The 26,340-nt window shown below is 45.0% G+C and overlaps 1 protein-coding gene across 1 annotated transcript in view; it reads right to left on the bottom strand.

Annotated features, from left to right (window-relative positions):
- LOC120844742 (nicotinamide N-methyltransferase) overlaps positions 1-24,143 on the bottom strand; it is a 71,778-nt gene extending 47,635 nt beyond the window's left edge. Inside the window, exons 1-2 of the mRNA XM_040216672.3 lie at positions 23,896-24,143; positions 7,844-7,936 (exon numbers count right to left, since the gene is read on the bottom strand). Of these exons, the coding sequence (XP_040072606.2) occupies positions 7,844-7,932 (89 nt within the window). The 5' untranslated portion in view covers positions 7,933-7,936; positions 23,896-24,143. The remainder of the gene's footprint in view (positions 1-7,843; positions 7,937-23,895) is intronic.
- Positions 24,144-26,340: the final 2,197 nt, after the last annotated feature.

The following is a 26,340-nucleotide window of genomic DNA, read 5'->3' as shown; positions in this document are numbered from 1 at the left end:
CTTACGAGGGTCACGAGAGTTACCCTCACGAGGGTCACGAGAGTTGCCCTCACAAGGGTTACTAGGGTTACCCTCACGAGGGTCACGATGGTTACCCAGGTCGTGACCCCCCCTGGGGTCACGTGACCTGGGGATACCCCCCGAGGTCACGTGACCCCCCGTTGACGTCATAGGCACTGATGACGTCGTCAGTGACGTCACTGATGACGTCACCGGCATCCGCATCGTCATCGTCATCATCACTGATGACGTCATTAGTGACGTCACTGATGACGTCACCGGCATCCGCATCGTCATCATCATCACTGATGGCGTCATCAGTGACGCTACTGATGACGTCATCGGTATCGTCACGTGGCCCCAGGTCACGTGACCCCCCGACGTCACGTGACGCCCCAAGGTCACGTGACTCCCACAAGGTCACGTGACCCACAAGGTCACGTGACCCCCAAGGTCGCGTGACCCCCCGCCCCCCGAGGTCACTTGACCCACCCCCCAGTACCCTTCCCTCCTCCTCCTCAAGAGCTGCGCTCTAATTCGGCGTTACAGGGAGTTGTAAACGGCTTTCATTTTTTTCTTTTAAATTACTACATTTTTGGCGAACGAGAATGGAATTTATTTTTCCCAATTGGAACGCGCGGCCTGCGATACCGCACAGAATTGCCGTGGACGAGTGTAACTGTGTGACCTACAATAGTTTAATATTTTTTTTCCGTTCAGAGCCATACTTTGCGTGTATGCTCGACGTGTATGTCATGTAAAACACGTTTTATTTAAGTCTTCGCGTCCTCCTTAGAGCTCGACGTTCAAAAAATGGGGCCGCGCTATGTCTGAACCCCCTGGCGTCTTTCCCACACCCGGCGAGCTGGTAATGCCATGGCTCACGTGGATCAGAAGTTTTCTGAAGTAGCTCGAGGCTGTTGACGGCGACAGTTTTCCGCCAAAGAGGAAAAGGGCGGTTTTGTGGCTGCTCCTTGGCCAAGAAGGAAATCGCGTCATCAAGGTTTATGACTTGGCGGGCCCGGCCGCTGGCGCTACGCAGAATGAGTTTGAGTTCCGCTTTGAACGTCCATTTCGCTTCGGCTGAGAACATTATCGTTGAGCGCAGGAGATTTATCACTGAAGGTTGTTTTCACTATGATCGTTCTCCAGGTCGCCAGCTCTGTAACTCTCATTTCAGTATTACAGCAAGTTTACTTCATACTGCACGACAGGTGTCGAGCTGATGCGTCGTTTGTCTTCAAAGGCAACTCCTTTTCCTGCACACTTGACGTGGAGATAAGCTTCTAGAAAGTCAAGATTATTCTCCAAGAGACACTGAGCCTGACGTCGTTTGACCCAACCTTGCCGGCCATCGTATCAACGGACACTTTGAACTACGGCCTCAGAGCAGCTCTACAGCAACAGCACGGGCAGACGCTCACAACGGTGGCCTTCGCAAGCCGTTCCTTGACGGACACCAAGCAGAAGCACTCCGTAGGAGAAAAATAGGACCTGGCGATCCTGCGGTCTTGCGAAAAGAGGCACACCTAACTCTGGAAAAGGCAGTTCACCATCCGCACCGACCACCAGGCACTTAGCGCCCTCATGTCTACGCAGGGTACAGGAGTTTGACCGCTGCGGATCAGTCGTTTGACAGCTCAGCTGTTCAACTACAACTTCTTGATAGAGTATCGCAAGGGAGGCGAAAACACTGTCGCAGGTGCACTGTCCAGACTGCCGGGCAAGGACATCGAAGGCGGAACCAAGTTTCCTGAAGAGGGGGTCTCCATCGTCTGCGCAGCTCAGAAGCAGCGAGACTTCCAGGATGACACAGCTTGCGACCCTATTCTGACGCAGGTAAGGAAATACATCGCATCGACATGGCCAACAATAAACAAGCTGCTTCCAGGATCCAAACCCTACATCACTGTTCGAGAACATCTGCCTCAAGTGGATGGGTTGCTGTTCTAAACAGAGAAGATAGTCGTGCCCACCAGTCTCTGTGACCAAATCTTCCAGATCGTTCACGGAACGCATCGTGGCATCAGGAGGACCACTGGCCAGATCAAAAAGTTTTACTGGTGGCCTTAGGTATCTCTTCACATCAAGTGAAATGTTCGAAATTGCACCCTCTGCCAATTTACAGAGAAACCTGTCAAGACCTACCGTGCACACTTACAGCCAGTCGACTTCCCATATCGTCCGTGGACGAAGTAGGGTATGAGAAATCTAGGTCCGTTTGAACGCGCTCCGCGCTGTGAACGTTTTGTATAACGCCAGTGGACTAACGGAGCGAGTGGCCATAGGTTCTTGATGTCCACAGTTTCACGACTGGGTTTGTAACAGACTTTCTGAAGTTTGTCTTCGCTCGAGAGGGGCTACCCGGGGGATCGTCACCGGTAGCGGTCCCTAATTTATCTTAAGGGGACTACCCGGATTCGTGAGGACCCCCGAATTCGGCATGCAGGGTCCTCGCTGCACCACCCTCAATCAAGTGGACAGGTGGAACGCTTCAACTGCGTCTTGAAGTCCACCATACAGTTGGGTGTTGTACAGCTATGCAATCTTCGAGAAGTCATCACTGAGTACCATGAGGTGTACCGTAGCACTCGTCAGGCCTTGACGGACAAGACTCTTGCGGCTGCACGGCAGGAACCATCGCACACGTCTCCATGCCTTGGGTTTAACAGCCTCCGAACCTCATTCTCCGCGGTCTACTGTGCAAAATAATCATCCACACGCGATCAGGTGATATCAAGACTACATGGCAGCATATTCTGGAAAAAAAAGGCATGCTGTCAGGCCACCAACATTCACCCCTGGGCAGGCCGCCAAGCTTGACTATAAAGGAACTTTTGGACTGATTCTACAAGTGTGTGTGTGAAAGTGTATTGATATGAACTACTCGACTCCTATCATAATGACAATATGAGTTTTTTTTATTGTATTTATTTGTCTGACTGCCTTAGCGCAATGGTTCCGCCCCACGATTTCTTCTATTGCTCACCATGTTTTCTGAATGTTTTCACCCCAACATTTTTCCCATTTAGGTTGCCATGTAGCTTAATATTTCAGTCAGTTCATAAAGTGAAAAGTTAGAAGACATTGTCGTAAGTTTTGTTTTCAGAGCATTTTTTCCATAGAGTGCACCTTGTCGACTGATTATGCCAGCTACCCATGTCATTTTTTTACCTTCAATACCATCGAAAACCATCCATTTTTGTCAAAAGGAATATTATTAAAATAATATTTTAGTCAGCTGAGGCGTGGACTCAAAAAGCCGAGCGCTTTTCTCTCGTAAAAAGTGGGCGAGAACTGACTCCAAAAGCGTTTACTGTGGCAACGACATAAGGTTTTTATTTTCCTATGTAAAAAAACAAAACAAGAATGGTCTATCATTGTGTTTTGTTGGCTTTTGTCTCGCTATTCGTGGTCCCATGCGTAAAAGGAGGTGCAGAAACTACTCCAGTCTGTCACGCTGCAGTTTTCGGCGCTCCTTCAGGTCCATGTCAAAATGCATCTGTCACACTAACTCTTGAACGACATGATCTTTCCTGCACACTCATCCGACCTTTCATTTTTTGAAAGGTCGGATGAGTGATTTTTATTGTCACAACCCTCTATGGGGGAGCACACTTCGTGACATCCGAGGGAAACTGATCGAGACTGTTTTATTCTTGCGAACACTTTGTCCTTTTAACACTGGTGAGCCTACCTTTTTTATCTGTCAACACCTTTCTTCATCATGCATTGACCTCTTTATTGGGACTGCCACAGTTTTTCCTAACTTTTCATGGCATGTGCCTGCTAACCCATATGGTAGCGACCATTTCCCCATTATTTTAAAGTGCACTGCTTGTTCATCCTCTCTCATGACACCTCCGCCACGTTGGAAAGTAGACCAGGCAAACTGGGTTATGTTTGAAAGTTCATCTGAATCAAATCCTGAAACTTTAATTGGCTTCAACGTGAATGGTGCCTGCGAATGCCTTACTGCCTCTATTATTGAGGCAGCTCACAAAGCTATTCCGCAGTCTTCTAGACGCCTTCCTGTTAAGCCAAAACCTTGGTGGACTAAGGAGTGCAGTGAGACTGAAAAAAAAAAATTGTGCATGGGATGTGCTACGCCGGTACCCGACCCCTTCAAATGTTTTAACCTTCAAACAGGCTCGAGCGAAGGCTCGATATGTTCGTCGTCAATCAAAAAAGACCACATGGAAGAAATACACCTCCTTCGTTAATAGTCACACCAGTGTAAAAGTTGTCTGGAAAAAAGTGCACAACATTAATGGGGATTATCGAGCCTTCTCGATACCACTTTTTGTTATGCCAGGTGGTTCACTGTCTAGGCTTGAGCAGCAGGCCAATATTCTAGGGGAGCACTTTGCATCTGTATTAGGTTCATCGCATTACTCGGCTGCATTTTAAAGCACAAAAGTGTTATAGAGAAGATAAAATAAATTGCTCTGGAAGATTACGAGAGCCGTATAATAGACCATTTACTTTTCGAGAGTTACAGGCAGCGTTAAATAAAAGTAAAAATACTTCCCCGGGACCAGATTGAATTCACTACTGTATGCTCAAGCATTTGCATTCCAATACCCTGCAGGCGCTTTTAAACATTTTTAACCAGATCTGGAGAGAAGGTGTCTTCCCAGATTCTTGGAAAAGAGCTGAGGTTATCGCGCTCCTAAAGCAAGGAAAAGATCCATTATTACCCTCAAGTTACCGGCCCATAGCCCTCACAAGTTCCTTGGGGAAAACCTTTGAACGGATGGTAAACCCAAGATTGGTCCGTTTTCTAGAGGAAAATAACCTCCTCGACAAGTTTCAGTGCGGTTTCCGTGCCCACAGATCAACGGTGGACCACCTCGTCCGACTTGAGAAAACTATTCGTGATGTTTTTGTTAATAGACAGCATTGTGTTTCTGTCTTTTTTGATACAAAGAATGCTTACGACATAACATGGAAGTATGGAATTTTGAACGATCTTGTCTCGTACGGAATTCGTGGCCGAGTGCTCTCACTCATCAAAAGTTTTTTTGGAAGAGAGATACTTTCATGCGAAGCTTGGTACAACCTTCTCTCGTAGTTTTGTCCAAGAGATTGGAGTTCCACAAGGTGGTGTGCTTAGCGTAATACTATTTTTAATGAAAATGAACTCTATTGCAAAGTCTATCCCACAATCACTTTCCTATTCTCTTTACGTGGATGACTTGCAGACCTCTTGCTGTTCGTGTAACATTTTGGTCAACGAAAGACAACCTCAGCTGGAAGTTTATAGTCTGATCAGGTGGGCTGATGCCAATGGGTTTAGTTTTTCACCAGAGAAGTCAGTATGTGCCAACTTTTCATAACGTAGGGGCATGATCCTAGAGCCTAGTCTGCCCTTAAGGGGGCAGGCAATTCCTGTTCGTAATGAACACAAATTTCTAGGAGTGATATTTGATAAACAAGTTGAATTTCCGTAGTCATGTACTTTACCTGAAACTGAAATGCTCAAGGTCAATGAACCTCCTAAAGGTGTTTTCACACAAGTCTTGGGGTAGCGATCGGGAATGCCTCCTTCGCCTCTATCGCTGCTTGGTTCGTTCGAAATTAGATCACGGATGCGTAGTGTAGGGATCCGCACGGCAAATTACCCTTCAGGTGTTCGACACGATCCACCATCAAGGTCTGAGGCTTTCCACTGGTGCTTTTCGGACGTCCCCAATTCCTAGCCTATATGCTGAGAGTAATGAATATTCACTTGAAAAATACGGTTTTATTTAGGCTTCCAGTATGCATTAAGAATTCGCTCTATCCCTTCTCATCCGATCCAGGAAGAAATTCTGGATTCTCGCTATGAAACTACATTCCAGAACAATCCATCTGTCGTACCCCCTTTTACGCAGAGAATTAAAGCATATTCACAGGCTTACAATCTTGACAGGTTCAGCCTAGTTGCCCAACTTCCACTGGCAGTGGCTCCTTGGGAGTGCGTAGCACCCATAATCAATTTGACTCTGATCAAATATAATAAGCGGCAAACTCCTATTGCTGCCCTGCAGCAGGAGTTTTCCCAGGTTGCTTATACGTACAGTGACTGCAGGAGTTTCTTCACAGATGGTAGTAAGAGTGATTCTGTTGGTCGTGCTGTTATAAGCGAGACATGGAAGGTTGTTAGGCGTCTTGATGTCAGAGCCTCAATCTTTACTGCAGAATTATATGCTTTAATTTTAGCTGTTGAATTCATTATAGAAAACGCTATCCAGCATTCTGTTTTCTACTCTGACTCTCTCAGTGCATCAAAGGCGCTTGCGTCTTTGGAAGTACCGAAGAATACCTTCGTTTGTAGGCTCCGGAGCAATGTGCAGACCGCAGTAAAATCACAGCTACATATCAATTTATGTTGGGTGCCTAGTCATGTCGGTATACAGGAAAATGAGGATGCTGATAGAGCTGCCAGTACGTGCATTGAGGGGCAAGTGGATATCAAATGCATTCCATACACTGACTACAAACACAGTCTTGAAAGGGCAATCCAGAAAAACTGGCAGTTAGAATGGGACACGGAAATAGACAACAAGCTTCATTGCGTGAAACCTACCCTACGGGAATGGGCAAGTTGCCGACACAGGGAGCGCTTCTTTGAGGTTGTGCTCTGTCGTCTGAGTTTGGGACACACCCCTCTCACGCGTGGGTACCTCACACGGGAAGAGGCAGCTCCGAAATGTGAACACTGTAACGAGTCGTTGAGTGTCATGCATATTCTTATCACATGTTGTAAGTACCATCACGAACGCACCATTTTTTTCTCTACCTTTTTCCGCAATCACGTCCCGTTTCACCCGGCATTATTATTGAGTGACGAACCGCTTGTGCCGCACCGTCAAGTGTTTACGTTTTTCGATAGCATTGGCATACTACATCGGCTATGAATTTTAATTTGTTTTCATTTCTATTACGTTTGCCTGAAGATTAGCGGTGGCAAAGAGCCGGCGATCTTCTATCGTTAGCACATTCTCCCCAACTCCCTAGTGTGAATGAAATTCATTTAGAGTGCCTCTGGTTAGCAGAGAATCGGTTAAATATTTCTGGAGGCCTTAATAGGCCTGTATCTTACAAAGCTTTTAAACATTATTTCCCCATATTTTTAATGGAAGCACATACTATAGGTCTTTTCAGTACTGCCTTTAACCTACCCTGTGTTTGGCACACCATGGCCTTAGTTGCCGCTGTTCCATTAAACACCTAATTTTCTTCTTCTTCTTCCGTAGTCTTTGTTAAAAGCGCAAAGAATAATTGTGTCGTTTGCCTGCCGTTCATTCAGTGGTAGTCCATGATGTGGTACCGTTCAGAAATTGTCAGGCCGTACAGGATCAAACTGATTGTCTCGTGCGTGGCAGAGAGAAAGAAGGTGAACCCCTACACGAGTCGCGGACGCGTGAGGAAGTGCTATTTTGGTGTGGACTTGAGCGCTTCATCGCGAGTCCATGGTGCCGCATTTCCAATATCTGTACTAATAATTAGATGTGTATACTTCATAGAACTAAATTGTGCAACGAAATATTTGAATACATCACCATTCGGACTTTATTCAATTCGTCCCGATCCCATCCTCACTGAAGACACCAAGGCAGGAACTAGGCCTGTCTGTACCGAGCGGCCATTCCCAACTTCAAACGACTCTTTACTGACATTAAGCCATCATCGGCACAACGTGATTGAGGATGTATTCCCGGCGATGCACACATTTGACACTCGTCTGACAGTGGACGTGTTCGTCATGCCTCGGTGTCTTGATCTACGAAGAGGCATTTTAACCTTTCACGCTTCTAATGTTTGCTCGCAACAAGAGAAGAAATTGAGGTCTTCTAACCTTGTCTTTGGTGAAAAAGCCTTCGGTCTGCGCGTTCCACATTTAAAAACCGCAGTGCCGACTTTAAGCCACTCTCTGAGTGCGATCATATTTCTGAAAAGAAATATAAGATGAGCTTTGAGTACTAAAATTACATATACATTTTGTTCTTTAAACTTCGTCAAAACCATTAACGTTAATTATATCGGCCAACATTCCAGTTCTCAAAATACAAGCACACGCGTAAAACTGATATAGTTTTGTAGGGTTTGTCTTAAGATTGAATTCATGAATGAAAGAATGTTTCCTTTTACTCTTATGATAGTAGCAGTGGCTAAAAGCTGACACAGACAATGCATGACAAGTCCCAACTGCATCCTGAAAATTGCCGATGAGGTCCAGTTCCTTAAAAGTGCACTGAAGTGCTTTAAAGGGGTTAAGACACGAAAATTAAACTAATTGGTTATTCTTGAAATGAAATGCTCATACGCTACTTAGTATATACACCAAGTTACGCGATTTTTAGAGCTCTGGTAATTGCAATGTTCAATTTACGAATTTTTATCATTTTCATCTGGCGACAAGGCAAGACTGTCCAAGTTAGTCACACCATGGTTTCCATAAACCACGTGACCATAAACGCTCTCTCATTCTAGGCGCCCCCATGATCGCCCAAGCTCTCCCTCGCCGCGGTACGATCAAAACCACTCACGAACTCGGTAACCCGAAAGCTATTCTCGCTCTCGCCCCCGGCCCGTTGATCTTCCACCCTGCATGCGCCTGCGAGATGTGCCCGGACGACGGCGACCATGGTTAGTTCGTCCGTAACTCGTCGTCGCTGGAGCTGGTCGCCAGCGGGTCGCAGTCAAAATGAACAGCTTCCAACATATATTGATAGCAATCACTCTCATCGCTGCTGCGATGAATGACGAATACTTTGACAAGGCAACCGATGCCATAGACGTAATCGTCACCGACCGCATGCTCGAAACGCGGAAGGTAAACGAGGAAGCTGAGGCTCGAGACGCCAAGAAAGCCACGTCTGTGAGTGCGTGCAAGGAGACACCGCGGTGGAGGCTGGCTATGTAGCCGGCCTCCAGCTCCGCCCGGTCCGCCCCTCCGATGGACCCGCATATAAATCGATTTATCCACGAAACTGTCGCGCCATTTTCAAAACAAGTTTAGAGGAATTATAGGAACGTACAATGGGTCCTATCAGTATAGTTATCTCATATTTTATTTTTGGCGTGCTGTGACCCCTTTAAGTGTTTTTGGTCAAGTCGATTTTGAGGGTTTTACGCGCCAAACCAACGACGGGCGCCTGGCAAGCCCCAGCGGAGGACTGAGGATTAATTTGGACCACCTGGGGATCTTTTGACGTGCAACCGAAAGCTCGGTTACACGGCGCATCCTCCGCAATAATCCACCGTCAGATTGCGGGCACCTCGGCCGGGATTCGAACCCGCCACATTGGGATCCGTAGGCCAGCGCTCTCGCCTCGGAGCCACCGAGGCGGCTAATGTGTTTTTGGTGCTATACTGTGTAATAGCTATCATTTATGAACTATATCTAGTTCCAGATTTCAATACCGTTTTTTTTTATCATACGGCAATTACGAAACCAAAGACATGCGGACCCTTTTTGCTTGCGTTTTTTCCCCTGGAACAATGGAGATTACGGAGTTCAATACATATACTTAGTTTTTGCATGTTGTGAATTTTATTGTGTTAAAGGCAAAATGTTTGGGAACCTACCTTCTTGTTTATGCTTACCTGAACCTACCCTTCTTACCGTGTGCTGTCCTCGTGTTCCCCTCTTGGGGTCCATTTTTAACGTTCGTGCGCTCTACTGGGCGAGTGCGTGCGTGGACCTGGACTGCTCCGAGGACGCGCTACCTCCGAGAAGGTTCGTAGGCCTAACAAGTCGGACGCACATGCAAGCTGTGCCGGCAAAAGCTGGATGCTCGATGAACCACCAAAGGGGGAGTTAAAAGTATGCGTCATGACGTAATGCGTGTGCTATGATCATATGCTAGTCGTGCACACCGGCAACCGTTCCCGATCGAAACAAGCGCCGTCGAATCTACGGGAACGACGAACCCAATGAAACATCAGAGGCCAGACTCACGAAGAGCTTCTTAAGCTACGGGAACTTAGCTAAGAAGTTCCTAGGTTACGAACACCGGAAGGGGAGGAAAAATCGGTATTCACAAACGCGTTGTTAATTGAGAGGAGGAAGCTGACGTTCACGTCCGGGAAAACTCGAACTTCCGGCATCCCGGAAGCTCTCAATCTCCGCGAGAGGGATCTGTAGCTATGACGACAGCCTCATCTGCAACACGAACGACCAATCGGAGAGGTCGGCAGGTTCGGAAAACGTAAATAATTAATAATAGTAAAAGAAAGAAACTCGGACTGGGTTTTCACTTACGCCTGTCTGGGAAGCGTGTCCGCAGGGAAATTTATTTTTATTTTTAAATACTGCGACCTCAATGGAGGTCATTGCTTGAGTGGGTAAAAAGAACAAAATAATGTAAAAAAGCATAAAACATGCAGAACAATTTACAGACAAAATCACCTTAAAATTAAGAAACATAAAAGGAAAGTCGCATATTAATCAAAAGTTAATTGTGGAAATTGAAGAAACAAAAGCATCATAAGGCAGCATACGAATTGACCCGTCTGGGTTATTCTAAAGTGCTATTGTGAGTGTGCAAAATGATTTTGAAAACAGATCGCGTGAGGCAGGAATGGAATAGTGTTTAAAGGATGGGAATGTGTTGTGGTCGTTAACAACTCAACGTAAAAGTTTTAGTCGCTCGACAGTACGCCTGAAGGAAAGATAATCAGGCCCTAACGATGACATGCAGGTTGTCAATGAAAAATTGCAATAATACCTTCTAAAAATAAATCGAAAAGTGGCATTACGCTGCGATGAGGCGCTTCGATTTTTGGAAGTACTCTATTGTAGCGTCGGCTGTGGTCGGATTTGAGCGTACCTATGTTGGACTAAGTATGACTCGCCGTAAACAGTCGCGTGCTACAGCAGATGACCGCCAGTGGCAAGTCATACACTAGAAAAAAGCCAGGGCGGCTACTTTCCCGCACAAAACTCGTAGAGTCAATTACCGCAACTTACGAAGGCAGCTCAGCGAACTACAATGCGGAAACATATTTTAATCTTAAAAAAAAAAACGCAGTTTGAGTTGTGAAATTAAGCAATGCAAGCGTGACGTAATGCATTGATTAATGTCACAACTCGAGTGCGGTTTTGGGTTTAAACATATGTTTCAACATTGCCATTCGCTGAGCTGCCTCCGTAACTTGCAGTGATTGGCTCTCTGAGTGTTGTGCGGAAAAGTAGGCCCACTGGCTTTTTGTTACAGTGTGCTTAGTGCAGCAGTTTGCGCTCTCGTTCACCACTCGTGGCGCCGCTTCTGACCTCCAATGAGAGCGGATGGAAGTATTGCGAGCACTGATAACGGTGCGTTATCGGCCTCTCTGGACCGAGGAAGCATCAATAATGCGGCAGCAGCGGTGATGAGCATCCATATTTTGCTGACCGGTTTTCCGGACGGAGCGATGTGCAGGAATTCTGTTTTATTGCACGCTGATTTAAAGGGCTACTCCACCGATTTTTTCATCGTCTCCGATTTGCTTGAAATTTTGCTAAACTAACCAACAAACATCGCGAAAATAGTATCCCAAATATTAGGTCAAAATATTGTTTTTCCGCGAAGTTATTGAATTTACAGTTTTGGTCCTCACCGTGTTTTTCAAGCTCGAAGTCTCTACTGGCAACAATGAAAAAGTGACGTCAGTGGAAAGCAGGGGTTCACTCTTTGGGCTGTAGATTTTGTTTTAAACTGATTCGAAGCAGTTTCATGGTGTCAAATGAATGCTTGGGAAGCTCGCTGCAGTACCCGCGCTCCAGCACGGAACAAATGATTGGCATATTCTATTTTTTGGCTCCTTGCTCGACTGGCAAGCCTGCCTGCCACTGACGTCACGGCCCTGAAAAGCGCGCGTATATTTGAATGTTGGTTTTTGCATCATTTTCATTTGCCGATTTCGCAATAACTATTATGAATTTCGCGATCCTAAATAGTATACCGGAGAGAGTAAAGGCCGGGGAGTCAGAAAATATAGTTAGTTGAGGTAGCTCAAAAAATCGGTGGAGTACCCCTTTAAGGAACGACCGTACCGAGCCCTTGAATTACGAGACGGACTCAAGGACATCGTCCGCGTGGGCGAAGTAATCTCAGTCGCCCAATTTCAAATGAGCAATATCTGGATTGCCATGTTTGCAAGCATGGCCGCCAAGACGAAGGTGAAGCAATCTGGGCAGCTCAAGGTTAAAGGAAAGAAGTGCCTGGTGTTGGACCCCGAACTCCGAGGACATCAGTGCAAAGGTCATTGGCTTGCGAACCTACTTAGAAGAGAGGCGTGCCAAGGAGGCCATTGAGCCGTTCGGCAAAGTCCGAAGCGTCGTCAGGAAGAAGAGGCGAGACACCATGGAAAACATGGAAACCATGAAACGAGAAGTCAGTTTGACGCTACATGACACCGTCACTACCTCGGACCTGCCCCAGATGATCGCGATCTATGGTGTGCAGCCTTTTGGAAGTATGCTTCGGGGAGGGCCATGTGCCCACCGTATAAAGAGGTGGGTTATATTTAGGGCTCCGTGTTTTCGGATAAATCTGAAAAACTCCGAAAAACATCCGCCGGTAAAATTTTTGTCAATTCGGATTTATCTGGTAAACTCCGAATTGTTATGTGCCCATGCCACCCGCCCCCCCCCCCCCCTACACACACACACAGCAAACAACGTAAAAGATTTTTTTTTTTTTTTACAATTTGAGCAGGGCAGGGTTAGTGATCCTGGGAAAATGACACCATAATTATCTTTCAAGCCTCGGACCATTGTCAAAAAGGGAGTCTTGCGGCTTGTCTCGTCAAGGTTGATTCAGGGAAACAGGTCATCATACCATTCCAGTCACGACAAAAGCCACTCTTTTGGTTTCCAGTTTGGGCCATAGGATTTGGGATTTAGAGAAAGGAGAGGGTATATGTTTCTGGGGGAAACAGTGAAAACTATGGACCATAGAGGTTGTATAAAATAGGGAAGAGGGGCAGTTGAAAGTTCTCTATTATATCCTTAACCACTCCACCTCGCGCTGCCGCGGGATAGATTGATGGGATGACGACGAGCTTTCCTGCGGCTACCTCGGGCAGTTTATTGATTTTAAGGTATCGACGTTTATTAAAGCCACAGTTGTGTGCGACTTTTGTCGTGGGACAAATTAGTATTGCCAATGGCACGAACGTCAAAATCAACTGAAGAAATCTTAATTGATACAAGCGCGTTTTATTTTTTATCTGGTGTACGTTTGCATCCGGTTATTATTTATGATTTCTTAAATAGAAAACACTGCGAAATTAATCTCCGAATTTCGGAGAATTGGGGATTTAAGAAAAATAAACACCAATTAATACAGAATTTTTGCTAAAAAATGGACTCCGAAAAACGCCCTCCGAAATTCACGAAAAATAAACTCCGAAAACACGAAGCCCTAGTTATATTCGAAGCAGGGATGGTAGTAATTACATTACTGTAATGAAATTAGAGTAATTAAATTACTTTTTGGCGTGCTTCCGAGGAATACGTAACAGCGATAAGAGAAGCTAAAGCGGAGTATCTTCAATATACTTTGCCAGCCATGCTAACAACTGACAAAAAAAAAAGTTTTGGTGTGTTATTAACCCAAAAGATAATAACGATATCACCCTCGTCAACAGGGATGGTAATGTCATTCCCTCTAATCAATGTACCATCGTTCTTAATAATATATTTTCACGCAATTTTTCTGTAACTACAGACGTCCCATTGCCTAATATAAACTCATGTGATTACCTTGCAATGTTTCCTGTTATTATTGATCCCAGTGGTGTTGAAAGCATAGTTAGATCACCAAAAAAATCTTCTGCCCCTGGTTGTGACTTAATTTACCCAAAATTTTTAAAAAGTACCAGTGTTTATTCTTCTATTATTTTATCAAAAGTTTTCCAACAGTCCCTTGACGATGGTTTTCTCCCTGCTGAGTGGAAGGTGGAAAAGGTTATTCCACTCCACATATCAGGTAACAAGAATTCTCCCCTTAATTATCGACCCATTTCGCTCACAAGCATCCCATGTAAATTTTTAGAGCACATTCTGTTTTCTAACCTCGCCAACTTTCTTGAATCGAATTCATTTTTCACACCTTCACAACACGGCTTCCGTAAAACTTATTCGTGCGAAACTCAATTGGTATCCTTCACGCATAAACTAAACGCCATTCTCGACCAATCATCACTTGCCGACTGCATATTTTTAGACTTTTCGAAAGCATTTGATAAGGTGTGTCATAAGCTTTTACTTCTTAAACTAAGTCAGCTTAATCTCTATCCCAAACTTCTTATATGGCTTGAATATTTTCTCGTTAACCGTTCTCAGTTCATTTCAGCTAACAGCCTCACATCTCCCCCTAGTGGCGTCCACTCCGGCGTGCCCCAAGGCTCTGTGCTTGGCCCTCTCCTTTTTCTTATCTACATTAATGACCTCTCTTCTTGTGTTTCTTCCCCTATTCATTTGTTTGCAGATGACTGTGTAATTTTCCGGAAAATGTTATGTGATAACGATATAACCACTCTTCAATCTGATTTTAACGCCATCTCGATATGGTGCAAACCATGGTACATGGAACTAAACATTAACAAATGTAAACTTATGCGAGTCTCTAGAAAAATATTAACTCACCCGTTTACTTTCTTAATAATGTGCCTTTAGACGCCATATCTTCTTATAAATACCTTGGTGTGCACATTTCATCTAACCTAACTTGGGGCGTTCACACCTCGTACGTTATTAATAACGCTAACCGCATGTTGGGTTATCTTCGACGTAACTTTGCAAAAGCACCTTCGTCCCTAAAACTACTACTATACAAGGTCCTAATTCGCTCAAAACTTGAATATTCCGCTTCAGTTTGGGATCCAAGCCACGAAAATTTGATACACTCACTTGAAATGGTTCAAAATAATTCTGTTCGTTTCATATTGCCTAACTATAATAGAACTGCAAGCATCAGTACAATGAAATCTAACCTTGATCTGCCATCCCTAACATCCCGCCGCAAAACCTCTCGCCCTTGTCTTTTTCACAAACTGTTTCTTCATCCCTCCTTGCGCGCCCAACATATTTTACCCCCCCCCCCCCCCCAATACATTTCATCTAGATTAGATCGTGTTCATAGAGTCGGGATTCCATCGTGTAGAACTAATGCTTTTTTCAGTCATTCTTTCCTCGCACATCAGTGGAATGGAATGGCCTTCCCGCCCCGACAGCAACAATCAAAGATCCCCAGCAGTTCAAGAACGCCATAGCTAACATTGTATAAATAAGAGTCAATTTACTGTACTAATAACCACTGCATTTTTTTAAGCTTTATACTTATACATTGTACCCACTCCCCTCTCTAATGCCTTTGGCCCTGAGGGAATATGAAATAAATAAATAAATAAATTCTATAGGCTAGTAATTTAGCAATGTAATATGAATTACTTTCAGGCAGTAATTTCGAAAAAAATTACTTATTACTTTTTGAAATTACTTGTGTCCTATATGAGACAGTTCGTTTTCAAGCTTTAAAAAAGATGAGAAAAGTCATTTTGCATGTCGAAATATTGTGAAAGAGCATCAGAGAAAATAAACGACGGCCACCTGAGCCCAAAGCACTATACAAGGAGCTGGACAGACGCACAAAGGAGGGCTGGAAAGGCGAAGGAGAAACACGTGTTCACATCGCTGGAAGGCAACGGCTGACGAACTCGAGGCACGACAGATTCACGGCGTCGCTTCGTCACGACGATACCATACTTCGTTCATTCCTAAGCTGACAGTGCGGTTGGAGCTGCAAGCTAACCAGAACCAATCAAACACCTTCCTTTAATCACCTGTCCCGTCCCTCCCTCTGCGCGTGGGTATGAATGAGAGCGTGGTTACGTGACGAACGACAGACATGTGACTGCTCCAACGAACAGGTAGCTTCCACCGTTCATCCCCAAGCCGACAATGCGTCAGCTTAGGGATGAACGGCTCATAGGCTACAAGGCGACGGGCGCGTAATCAGTGAGTTAAACATAGTATAAACCCTGAAAGGACAGGAGGAACAGATCCCTAGCCTTGTGCTTTCGTCAAGCAAGGTCAAACCGTAAGCTTCGACCCTTCTGAACAAAAAACGATCCGAATAAATAGTTCATTCCAAATGCCTTGTCAAAGACCCAGAACGTTTCTTGAGTCCTCGAGCATAGCAGGTGCCGCTCGCAATATGTCTCGCTGCATTCCCTGGGAAATTTTATTCGGGAACAAGCCTACGAGCAGATATTGCCCCTTGTTTGTTGGAAAAGTACACAATTTAGGGGGGAAGGACGCGCCATTCCTCAACTGGCGACGCTTCTGCTTAGCAATTATTCGCGCCTTTTGTGTGACAATGCGCAATTGCTTGGGCTCTTCGGGTGTTTGGGAGAAGTGCTCCTTGAAAGGAATGACCGAGAATAGGTCAACTATACTCGGCGACCAGTTTTCTTGGCAATGCGGTAGAGGGTACAGGCACACGTTCCCTCTCCCATTTTGAGCGCTGAATAAAGCTGTGCGCGGGCTTTTCTCCTCTTACCTGGAATGCACGAAAAGCTGTCACCGAGTATAGTGCTCTTGGGATAGTAGAATTAGATTACGTCCGAGGCCGAAGGGAAACGTTTCACGTGACGACTCCTTGTAAGAACGATCGAGCTGCCATTGCCCGACTTAAAGGGGTTATAACACGCGAAAAATAAAATAGGAGATAACGATTCTGATAAGATTCATTCCATGCTCCTATAATCCTGGTAAAGTTGTTCTGAAAATCGCGCAATAGTTTCGTGGATAAATCGATTTATATGCGGCATGCTTGTGCAACATACTCACTGAAAGTATTTAAGTTAAGTTACTGAGTACCACGAAAAATAGTAACTGAGTGGAGCACTAAATACTCAAATTTGTAAAGTAACTGAGTAAAGTGCAAAATACTCAAAAAAGTAACTCGTTAATTTCAAGATACTCGCAAGTTACAATTTTCTCTGCAATTCATTGTCAAGCACATCCGAAGTCAGAAAGCATTCTTCCTCCCAGCTACTATGGAATCTCCTGGAAATCTCTTAGGTAGACTTCGGCTGGCCCTCGGGCTTCTACGAGGTACCAAGTAACTACGCATGAACAAAAATGTTTTTTTTTTAGACTCTTGCTATGGCGAGGACATAGGCGAGGGCAGCGCGGGACCCGTTCGCCTGCGGCGGGAGTTTCTACACGGAGACTCAACTCCGACTCTCCCATTGTGTCAGGTGTTCATTTTCGCTTCCCCCGTCAGTGCACTGGCGGTGCCGTGCATTCGGGGGTCGGAAAGTCCAGGCTAGGGGAGAGCGGGCGCCACCGTGGTGGGCACCGGCAATCATTCATGCTACCGAAGACAATAGCGAGTTTTAGTAGACCGCGTTTCCTTCTCCGCTAAGCCCCTCGGCTACCCGGAACTCTAAAGCCAAGGCCATCGGCACACAGGCGCAGTGGCGGTTTCTTTGTAGCGGAGTGTTAGCGGTGGGGGGAAACACGGTCTACTAAAACTCGGTAATGCCGCGTACGCTGCGAGCGATGGGCCGCCGGATTGGAGCCGTGTAGTCGCGCCTTACGAGTCTTCTGTGCGAAGAGAGCCTAGTGAAACGAACGAGCGGTGTGTGCGACTGCGTGCGGATGCAAAGGAATTTCTGAAGCTGGAAGGCTTTCTTTTATATGCTTTCACTCCATAACATAGAAAAATAAACTCCGGTTTACTGTCGACTCTTACCACACACCTTCTCTCCGACACAAGTGCCCTCCCTATGGCTTGTAGCCTTGTACACATCTTATGCTTTCACCCGCATGCCCTTCTTCTTCAAAATCTTTGTTGCTCTTGGGCTTGGCCACAAGCAAGGTGTAAGAAAATGTGCTTTGACGTTTTGCCCAGTTAGAAGACACGACACGCGTGCGCTCGGCTTGAGGCTACGACACCTGCTTCTCCGTGTCACCTCTTTCAGCAGAAGCACGGAAGTGCACTGTATTACCTGGCACAAAATGTATCTGCAAGGGCAGGGCGCCTAGCCAAAGTAACTGGAGTGGAATATTTTCCAAGCTTCCCGCCTCTAAAGAAAATAAAAAATAGAAAGCAACTTAAAATAACTTTAAAATGAGTACAAGTTACTTGAAAAAGTATTTAAGTTAGAGTACTAAATACTGACGTTCGAAAGTATTTGCAAGATACCAAATTACTCACAAAAGTATTTAAGATAGAGTAACTTGAGTTACGTACAAGTCTGATATGCGGGTGCTTCGTAGAGGTGGATCCGGGCGGAGCGGGAGGCTGGTTACGTTGGCAGCCTCCCTCGCGGTGTCCCCTTGCACCCACTCACAGGCTTGGCTTTCTTGGCGTCTCGAGTTTCAGCTTGCTCGTTTACCTCCCGCGTTTCAGCATACGGTCCGTGACGATTATGTCTACTGCATCGCTCGCCTTGTGAAAGTGTTCGACATTGATCGCAGCAGCGATGAGAGTGATTGCTATCAAGAGATGCTGGAAGCTGCTCATTTTGACTGCGACCCACTGGCGACCAGCTCCAGCGACGGTGAGTTGCGGACAAACTCGCCGTGGTCACCGTCGTCCGGGAATATCTCGCAGGCGCGTGCACGGTGGAAAGTCAACGGGCCGGAGGCGAGAGCAAGAATAGCTTTCGTGTTACCGAGTTACGTGAGCGGTTTTTATCGTGCCGCGGCGAGGAGATTTTCGGAGATCATGGGGCACCTAGAATGAGAGTCCGTTCATAATCACGAGGTTTATGGACACCATAGTGTGACTAACTTGGGCAGTGTTGTCTGGTCGCCAGATGAAAATTATAAAAATTAGTGAATTGAATATTGCAATTACCAGAGCTAAAAAATCGCGTAACTTGGTGTATATAGCAAGTAGCCTATGAATATTTGATTTCAAGAATAATCCATCCGTTTAATTTTTGTATCATAATCCCTTTTAACGGACTGAAACGAACTACATCTAAATCGGGAAGACGGAAACATATCACCCTTTCAGTAAGAACCTTGACCATTGAATGAACAGTGAAACCGGTTGGTCGACTGTCTTTCTGAGTCACATTTAAAGATGTTATTCGTCATGTTTAACACTTCTGTCGTGTGTGCCAGCAAAAGCACTGTTCAGTACGGTTCACTTTCAGGCACAGAAGTTTGTTGCGGTGTAAACGGGAAGATCTGAGTTTTGATACGTAAAGACCAACTTAGCTCCTTGACGTCACATTTCATTTCATTTTTCATTTCATTTATTTACCTCAAGGGCGTCTTTTGAGGACGCATTACATATGGGGGGTGGCAATAAATGGGAATAAAATATAAAAAAGAACGTAAGAACACTAACACAGCCACATCTCGTCTAACCACAAAGAAAACAAGATATTTATATATATATGCAAACAGAGATTCCCTACTAAATTGAACAAGAGCACGCACATTTCTTGAAACGTTGTAATATCTAAGTTGGTTACAAAATAATCTGGCTAGTTATTCCATTCTGTAATACACACTATAGGGAGAAAACATGAATGAGTTAATATCAGAACGGTATTGAAGGATTTTACATCTGTTGCCGTTTTAAGAAGAAATATAATGGACTTTTTGACAATAAATATTTCTGAACTGTGAATTACTGTGGTAAACTTTATGGAAGAAAAACATGCAGTTAATTTTGCGTCGTGTGGCTAATGAAGCGAGACCAAGTCTTAATTTTAAGGCGGAGACACAACTTTCTGGAGAATAATCGTTTAGAATGAACCGGTTGGCTTTGTTTTGAATTGACTCTAGGTTTGATATTAGATAATTTTGATATAGATTCCACACAACGCTTACGTATTCAAGTTTGGGTTGAATTGCTGTTTTAAAGGCGAGTAATTTTGTCGCAGCAGGGGCCAGAAGGGCTTTCCGCCTTAAAAAAGCCAATGATCTCGTTGAGCTGGCGATTATGTTGTCGATGTGTTCATTCCACGATAATGTTTCGGAAATATGGACGTCTACGTATTGTATAATGAGACGCTTACTAATTGTGTTGACAGTAATGCATATTCGCGCGATGATTTGATCGAGTTAGTGGCAACGGTCATATGTTTGCATTTTCCGAGGTTAATATTCATCTGCCAAATTGTGCACCAGGAGCTAATGATGTCGAGATCGTTTTGAAGAATGTAATGATCTGTTGGGTCATTAATTTTTCTGTATACAACACAGTCATCAGAAAATAGCCGAATGGTCGAGTTAATTGAGGGAGGAAGATAATTAATATAGATACAGAAAAAAGGGGGCCGAGGACGCTGCCTTGGGGAACACCGGAAGTTACTGAGACGGATGCTGATGAAGAACTGTTGACTGAAACTGACTGCTCTCTGTCTGTTAGAAACGAAGCTATCCAACTGATGACTGAAGGATGGATGTGGAGGAGAGAGAGTTTAAGAAGTAGTCGTTGGTGCGGAACGGTATCGAAAGCTTTGGCAAAATCAATTAAAATATCGTCGGTTTCTGCTGAGGAATGATTATTAAAGTGAAGATCCGTGGTAAATTTAAACAGTTGGCTGACAAATGAATGATGTTTCCTGAAACGGTGCTGGTTGGGGAAAAAAATCGCGATGGTCCAGGTACGAAATGATGTGAGTGTAAACTACATGTTCATGAGCCTGCACGGTACACTAGTCAACGAGATGGGTCGGTAGTTAGATGTATTGATTCGCTGCCCGATTTTAAGATGGGTCTAACTTGGGAGAAACGCCAATCTCTTGGTACCTCACCAGAATTCAGACTTTGTTGAAAGAGTATGCTGAGTATGTTGGATGCTCGATGATCAATTAGCTTAAAAATTTTTGCCAATATCCCATCGTTTCCAGGGGCGCTATTGGAGGACAAATTTGATATAGTTTTAAGAATTCCTTCAGGAATGAAAGTAGTTGAAGGTATCAACGCTTCATGATAAGGTGGGCAGTATGAGGGAAGTGAAGAGATTTCGTGCGTAAAAATGCTGGCGAAGAATGAATTCACTGAATCGGCAGCCTGGTCATCACGGAGTGTTTCACCTTGGTCATTTATGAGCACTGGGTTCTCTTTAGGTTCTTTTGGATTTATTATCTTCCAGAATCGCTTGGCGTTTGTAGATAAGATCTCCGGCAAAGTCACCGAAAATAAAACCTTTTTCGCTTTCCTAAGTTCGCTTTTACACAATTTTGTGAAAGTGTGGTATGATGACCAAACATCAAAATTATTTGTTTTCTTTGCATTTGGGAATAATTTTTATATTTAACATACGTTTAAATTTTTATTATTCCAAGGGGACGTACGATCACATCGAACGGAAGTTTTGGGAACACATTTTTCCAGTAGTTTTATGAAAGTATTTTAATGAGCACCCAGTTTTCACTTGCGGATCTGTCACAATTTGGTGAGATGTAATACCTTTCCAAGTTCGTTATGGCAACTGCCAATCCTTCAATATGGGTTTGTGAAAATGCGAATATCTTTTTCGGCGTATTTCGGAGCGCGTCACTCGTAACCATGTTTCGATTTAATTAAAGCATGATCACTTATGTGCTCGATGACCGTGGCGGACGTCACATATTCGGGAAAACCGATCTAATATCGCGACACGACGGGTTGCCGAGGTGATAATTTGTTGGAGACCACACACACCAGTTATAGAAAGGGACTCCTGTAAGGCCGCGGTAAATAGCGTGCATGTTGCGGCTGCTTCGCCGGCGGGTGTGTGTTCTCTTAATACTTGTTTTTGCTCCTGACGCATTCTGCTCGAGTGTTAAGAGCGCGTGGCGTATATGATGTGGCTGCCGCGCCGGCGGTGGGGTGTTCTTTTATTATTTGTTTTTGCTCCCGACGCGTTCGCTCAGTGTTCGGAGCGCGCGTGTTACCCGATCCGGGCAGTCGGCGCTCAGGCGCCGGCCAGGCGGCGAACAATGCACGGGCCGATTAGACGAGGAATTCGGTTTTGGCGGTTAGAGAACTGACGTTGTATTATATTTACTTTCGAGCGTTTATTGGACAGGTGTATACCACGTGGTCTTCTTCTGTTTTTAAAATTATTGGTCGGGGGTGGCCAGAGGGAGAGGGGGACCTTTCCTACAAAGGCCCGTGTCGGGCGAGAGAAGGGGGATTTTGGCGTATGAACTGGACGCGCACACAGACTTTGAGGTGCGCAGCAATATGATGTCGGGTCCCTGACTTGTTGTAACAAGGTACAGAGTCAGTAATAATTCGGAAAAATAAACACCTTGGAAAACATCCACCATCTAACGGCTCCTGGATTCGGCGGCAGCAACAGAAGACGCCGAAGATCATCTTCATCAACTCCGTACACTGTCGAGATTTTTGCACAGTCAGGGAGCGTCAATATGTTTGACCAGTTTGTTTCGGGATAGTTAATATTAACACCAAGAAAGAAATAATCAGTAGGAAATTCTTTTGTGACAGTTCCAAGGGCATGGTATATTGAAACGTTGAAATCAGCGATTAAAATGGGGTGGATGATAACAATCACCTACGATGACACAGCGAAAATCCAGTTTACTACGAGTCCACAAAATCTCGATATCAGAACAACATTCTACTTGCGAGCATGACACATGTTTTTTGACAGCGATGATTACGCCACCGCCTCCAGCCAGCAGTCTATCTTTACGAAAATTATTGTGCGATCTGTTTCAAAGGAGCTCATCATTTTTTATATCGGTAGTTAACCACGTTCCCTTTCCAAGAATGACGTCTGGCTGGCTAGAGCAAGTGACGTTCTCAAGTTCATTCTGTTTTGACAAAATGCTTCGAAAATTTGCTACAAAAAAAGAAAGGTTAAAAGAGACAGCGCGATTTGAACATTGTTGGTTTGATACTCTGTCTTGGTGGGGCGCACGAAGCAGAAAAACTGAGTCACTAGCTGCATCGTAAACACATGTCGCTGTTCCGGAATGTGGTTTATTGTAAAGAATCTTATATTTTGCCCCACTATTTCTAAATTGTTCAGCAAATTCCCACAAATCCTCCCTCGCTATACGCACATTATCAGAAAAGTCCTTCAATATCCTGATTTGTGGAGACACGTTTTTTTTTAGTTTAAAACGTTTTAAGAACTTATTTACTTTTATAACGCAGGAATTTTATGATTATCGGTCGACTGGATTCTGGTCGTTTCTACCCAATCGATGAGCTCTTTCATTTTGCCCATTTCTATGCCAAGAATTTCTCGGGCGAACCCATTGACGATGGTTTTAGCATCATTCCACGACTCATTTTCTATTTCGGGTAAGCTTTTGAATATTAGATTGTTTCGTCTCATTCTGTTCTCCCTGTCGCCGCCAACACTACTTATTTCACACAGGCGGTCCCGAAAAGAAACCGAGTCGGATTTAATACTATGTACCGTTTCTTCAACGGTGCTCAAATTCGCCCGCATATTTGTGATTTTATGCGCTTCGAGCTCAAGATTTGTTACCCGGACTGCAAGAGCAGCGATGCCGCTGCTGAGTTGGTCTAACTTAACAGAATTTCTCAAGCTGATTCTGGGCGGACGCCGTAACCAAACTCTCAACAGTTCTTTGCAGCTTATCAATTTTTGCGGCATTCGGGGGGGGGTCCGGGGTTAATGTCGACGTCACTGGCGGAGGTCAAAAGCATGAACATGACAATAGCCACAGTTAGCAACTTCACTGACCCGAACATAGCTCTGACATGAAGGGGTAGAACCTTTGTGTATAGTAGCGAGGTCGTTCTCTTTCTAGGTACAAAGCGGCCGATACGGGCTCGGTAGGCAACTATGACAACGGCCATCACAACAACCAGGCGTTAAAACAGTAACACAATTTGGGGGATTCACAGCCACTATAAAGTAGAACAGAATCTCGCACAGGAAGCTTAGCGCTCACCTGCAACGATATCGACGGTGTGAGCGTGACAGTGTCAGGGCCGTGAATTCCACGCTGTTCTTCGCGGCGCTGGCTTATGTAGTCCCGATGCTTGCTGCAACGACGTCCGTAGCACGTGTCTGGTCACGGGGTTGGCCGACTCGCTGAGTCAAGCTGGTCTAGTTGGTGTTTTCTTCGGAAGGTGTGAATGGGCCGATCGTAGACACCAACTTCTGAGTAGCGTGTTCACGGCAAATCTGCAACGACATCGACGGTGTGAGCGTGACAGTGTCAGGGCCGTGAAAGAATAGCTCTTTGACGTCACATGACTGCGGTGGCGCTGCTGTCGATACTGCGCATGCGTAGCGCCTCTCTTCTCCTGGATCTGGTTCCTGCACACGCGCTGCAAGGGTGACCGAGGGCGTATTTTCTAGACACTGTGCTGGTGTATACGGTGAATAAAATGCACACGAATTACTGCCTCAAGGTATTCGAGAGTAATGACAAAGTAATTTCAAGTAATTTCATTACTTTTGGAAAGTAATTTTAATGTAATATTATTGCCTTTAGTGTGCTGTAATTTGTAATTTAAATAATTACAATTTTACAGTTTTCAGAAAAGTAATTAGTAATGTAATTTAATTACTTCTTAAAAGTGATTTCGCCCTCTCTGATTCAAAGATAGTGTCGAGCACCAAAATGTGGAACGTGCATCAAACTCCGGCAAGATAGTAGCGAGTGCTATTCTACTAATTCGTCCGCACTGAAGGTAACTGCAGAGGAAGCAAACTCCAACCTAGAACAGTTCATGGATGTATCCGAGGTCGTGGAGCCCGACGGTGAAGTGGGGACAACGGTAGGTGCTCCTACCGTCAGCATGCTCTCCCTAACATGCGGTTCCGGAACAGAAAACGACAAGCAGCCGCAAATCCAGGAAAAGGACAGGCCTGTCATGACCAAAAAAATAAGGCGGAACCAACTGCGAACGAGAGCACCATATGCGGCGAAGGAGCCACAAAGAAACTGACGTCAACAACACCGGGTGAAAAAGGGACAACGGAACCAGGTCAAGAGAGCAAGCTCCTGAAAGACCACGAAGACAACGAGGACATGCGCATCGATATCGTGGCAACGGGCAGCCTCAATGCAAAACGAAACCAGCTGGACCCTGTCAGCACATACGCAAGTAAATGCTCAAACTCGTTTCGAAAGCCACTGACACGACAGAACCGTGAAACGCAGCCACCTTGAAAGTATGAATGGCGGCCTTTGCTTAGCCAGCACCAATGTAAGTGGTTTTCACTCCTGGAAGTAGCAGTTTCAGTTGCAGCGCTTACTTGAGGATAGGTATATTGATATATTTGCAAGGCACGAAACAAAACTGCCGAGAAAGTAACAAGTGCATGGATCGCGCCTTAAGTCCTTTCTTGAGCAAGAACAAGCTATGTGTCAGTTATGTTGTAGGACTTTCGGGGTAGTGGTAGGTTATTTTTGAAAAAAAAAATCTTTCAGTTATGTGAATGATTTCTCGTGGTTGATTGGCAAGGACTATTTGTTCTGAGCGACAGGACTTAAAGTGAAGGGTGATTTTCATATATGTTTCGAATGATGCAAATTCCCGTGTTCATTTTTTAATCATCCCCGCAGGAGGTACCTGTGAAAGCAGGTGTTTAGTGAGTGGCGTCAACACGGACATGTAGGTTCACCCACCCACGTCTGGCAGTGCGGGGCATTCCCGTGTCCGTTGAAAAGGGCATCCTGGTGGTTGAGTCGAGCCCGGGGTGTGTTTGGATTCTTTGAGCCCCCGAGCGAGGCATTACACCACTTTGGCCCCCGCGTCTTGGAGACGGGGGTCCTGGTAGGGTCCGGCCAGGATGATCCGGTCAGTCGCCAATTCTTCTACTGTCTCTTCTTATCTTTCACTGTTTTCCTGTATTTTTCCGTCCTTTTCTTTCTTCTTCGGCGGCGAGGGACAACCTTGGGTGGCAATGGATTTTAATATCTAGAACCAGACTTGGGTATTGTATTTTTGCGAGCGCTGGTTGAGTAGCAGTCTCAGCAAAGCATTCGTTTCTTATCAGGTGCTACCTACCCATTTGTTTCACTCGATAGTGGTGGCGAACCACACACGCTGAAGACCTTCCCATTTCCTATAGGTCCAATCAAATAAAAAAACCTGATCAGCCCTTGAAATAATTCTGGACCGAAACAACGTTACTTGATATCTCATCTCCTGTCCAATATAGCTCACTCGTTTATCTTTGATACATTCTGAACAAGCAGTAATTGTTTTAGAAAGGCTCTCACCATTCCTGATTTCCAAGACTCTTGAAAACCTAATCGACAAATACTTCAAATAAAAAAAAAAAGCTGTCATGTGTTGACTTACGCGTGAAATTCTTCTCCCTTAAGCTGAACAAGATCTCAGACTGCAAGGTGTCTGTAACCTCGCACTGTCCATTGAAT

This window comes from Ixodes scapularis, unplaced genomic scaffold (genome assembly GCF_016920785.2).
Source record: "Ixodes scapularis isolate PalLabHiFi unplaced genomic scaffold, ASM1692078v2 PGA_scaffold4__175_contigs__length_147842914, whole genome shotgun sequence".
NCBI lineage: Eukaryota > Metazoa > Arthropoda > Arachnida > Ixodida > Ixodidae > Ixodes > Ixodes scapularis.
Note: the sequence above shows the minus strand (reverse complement) of the source record. Positions and strands in the feature narration are given on the sequence as shown.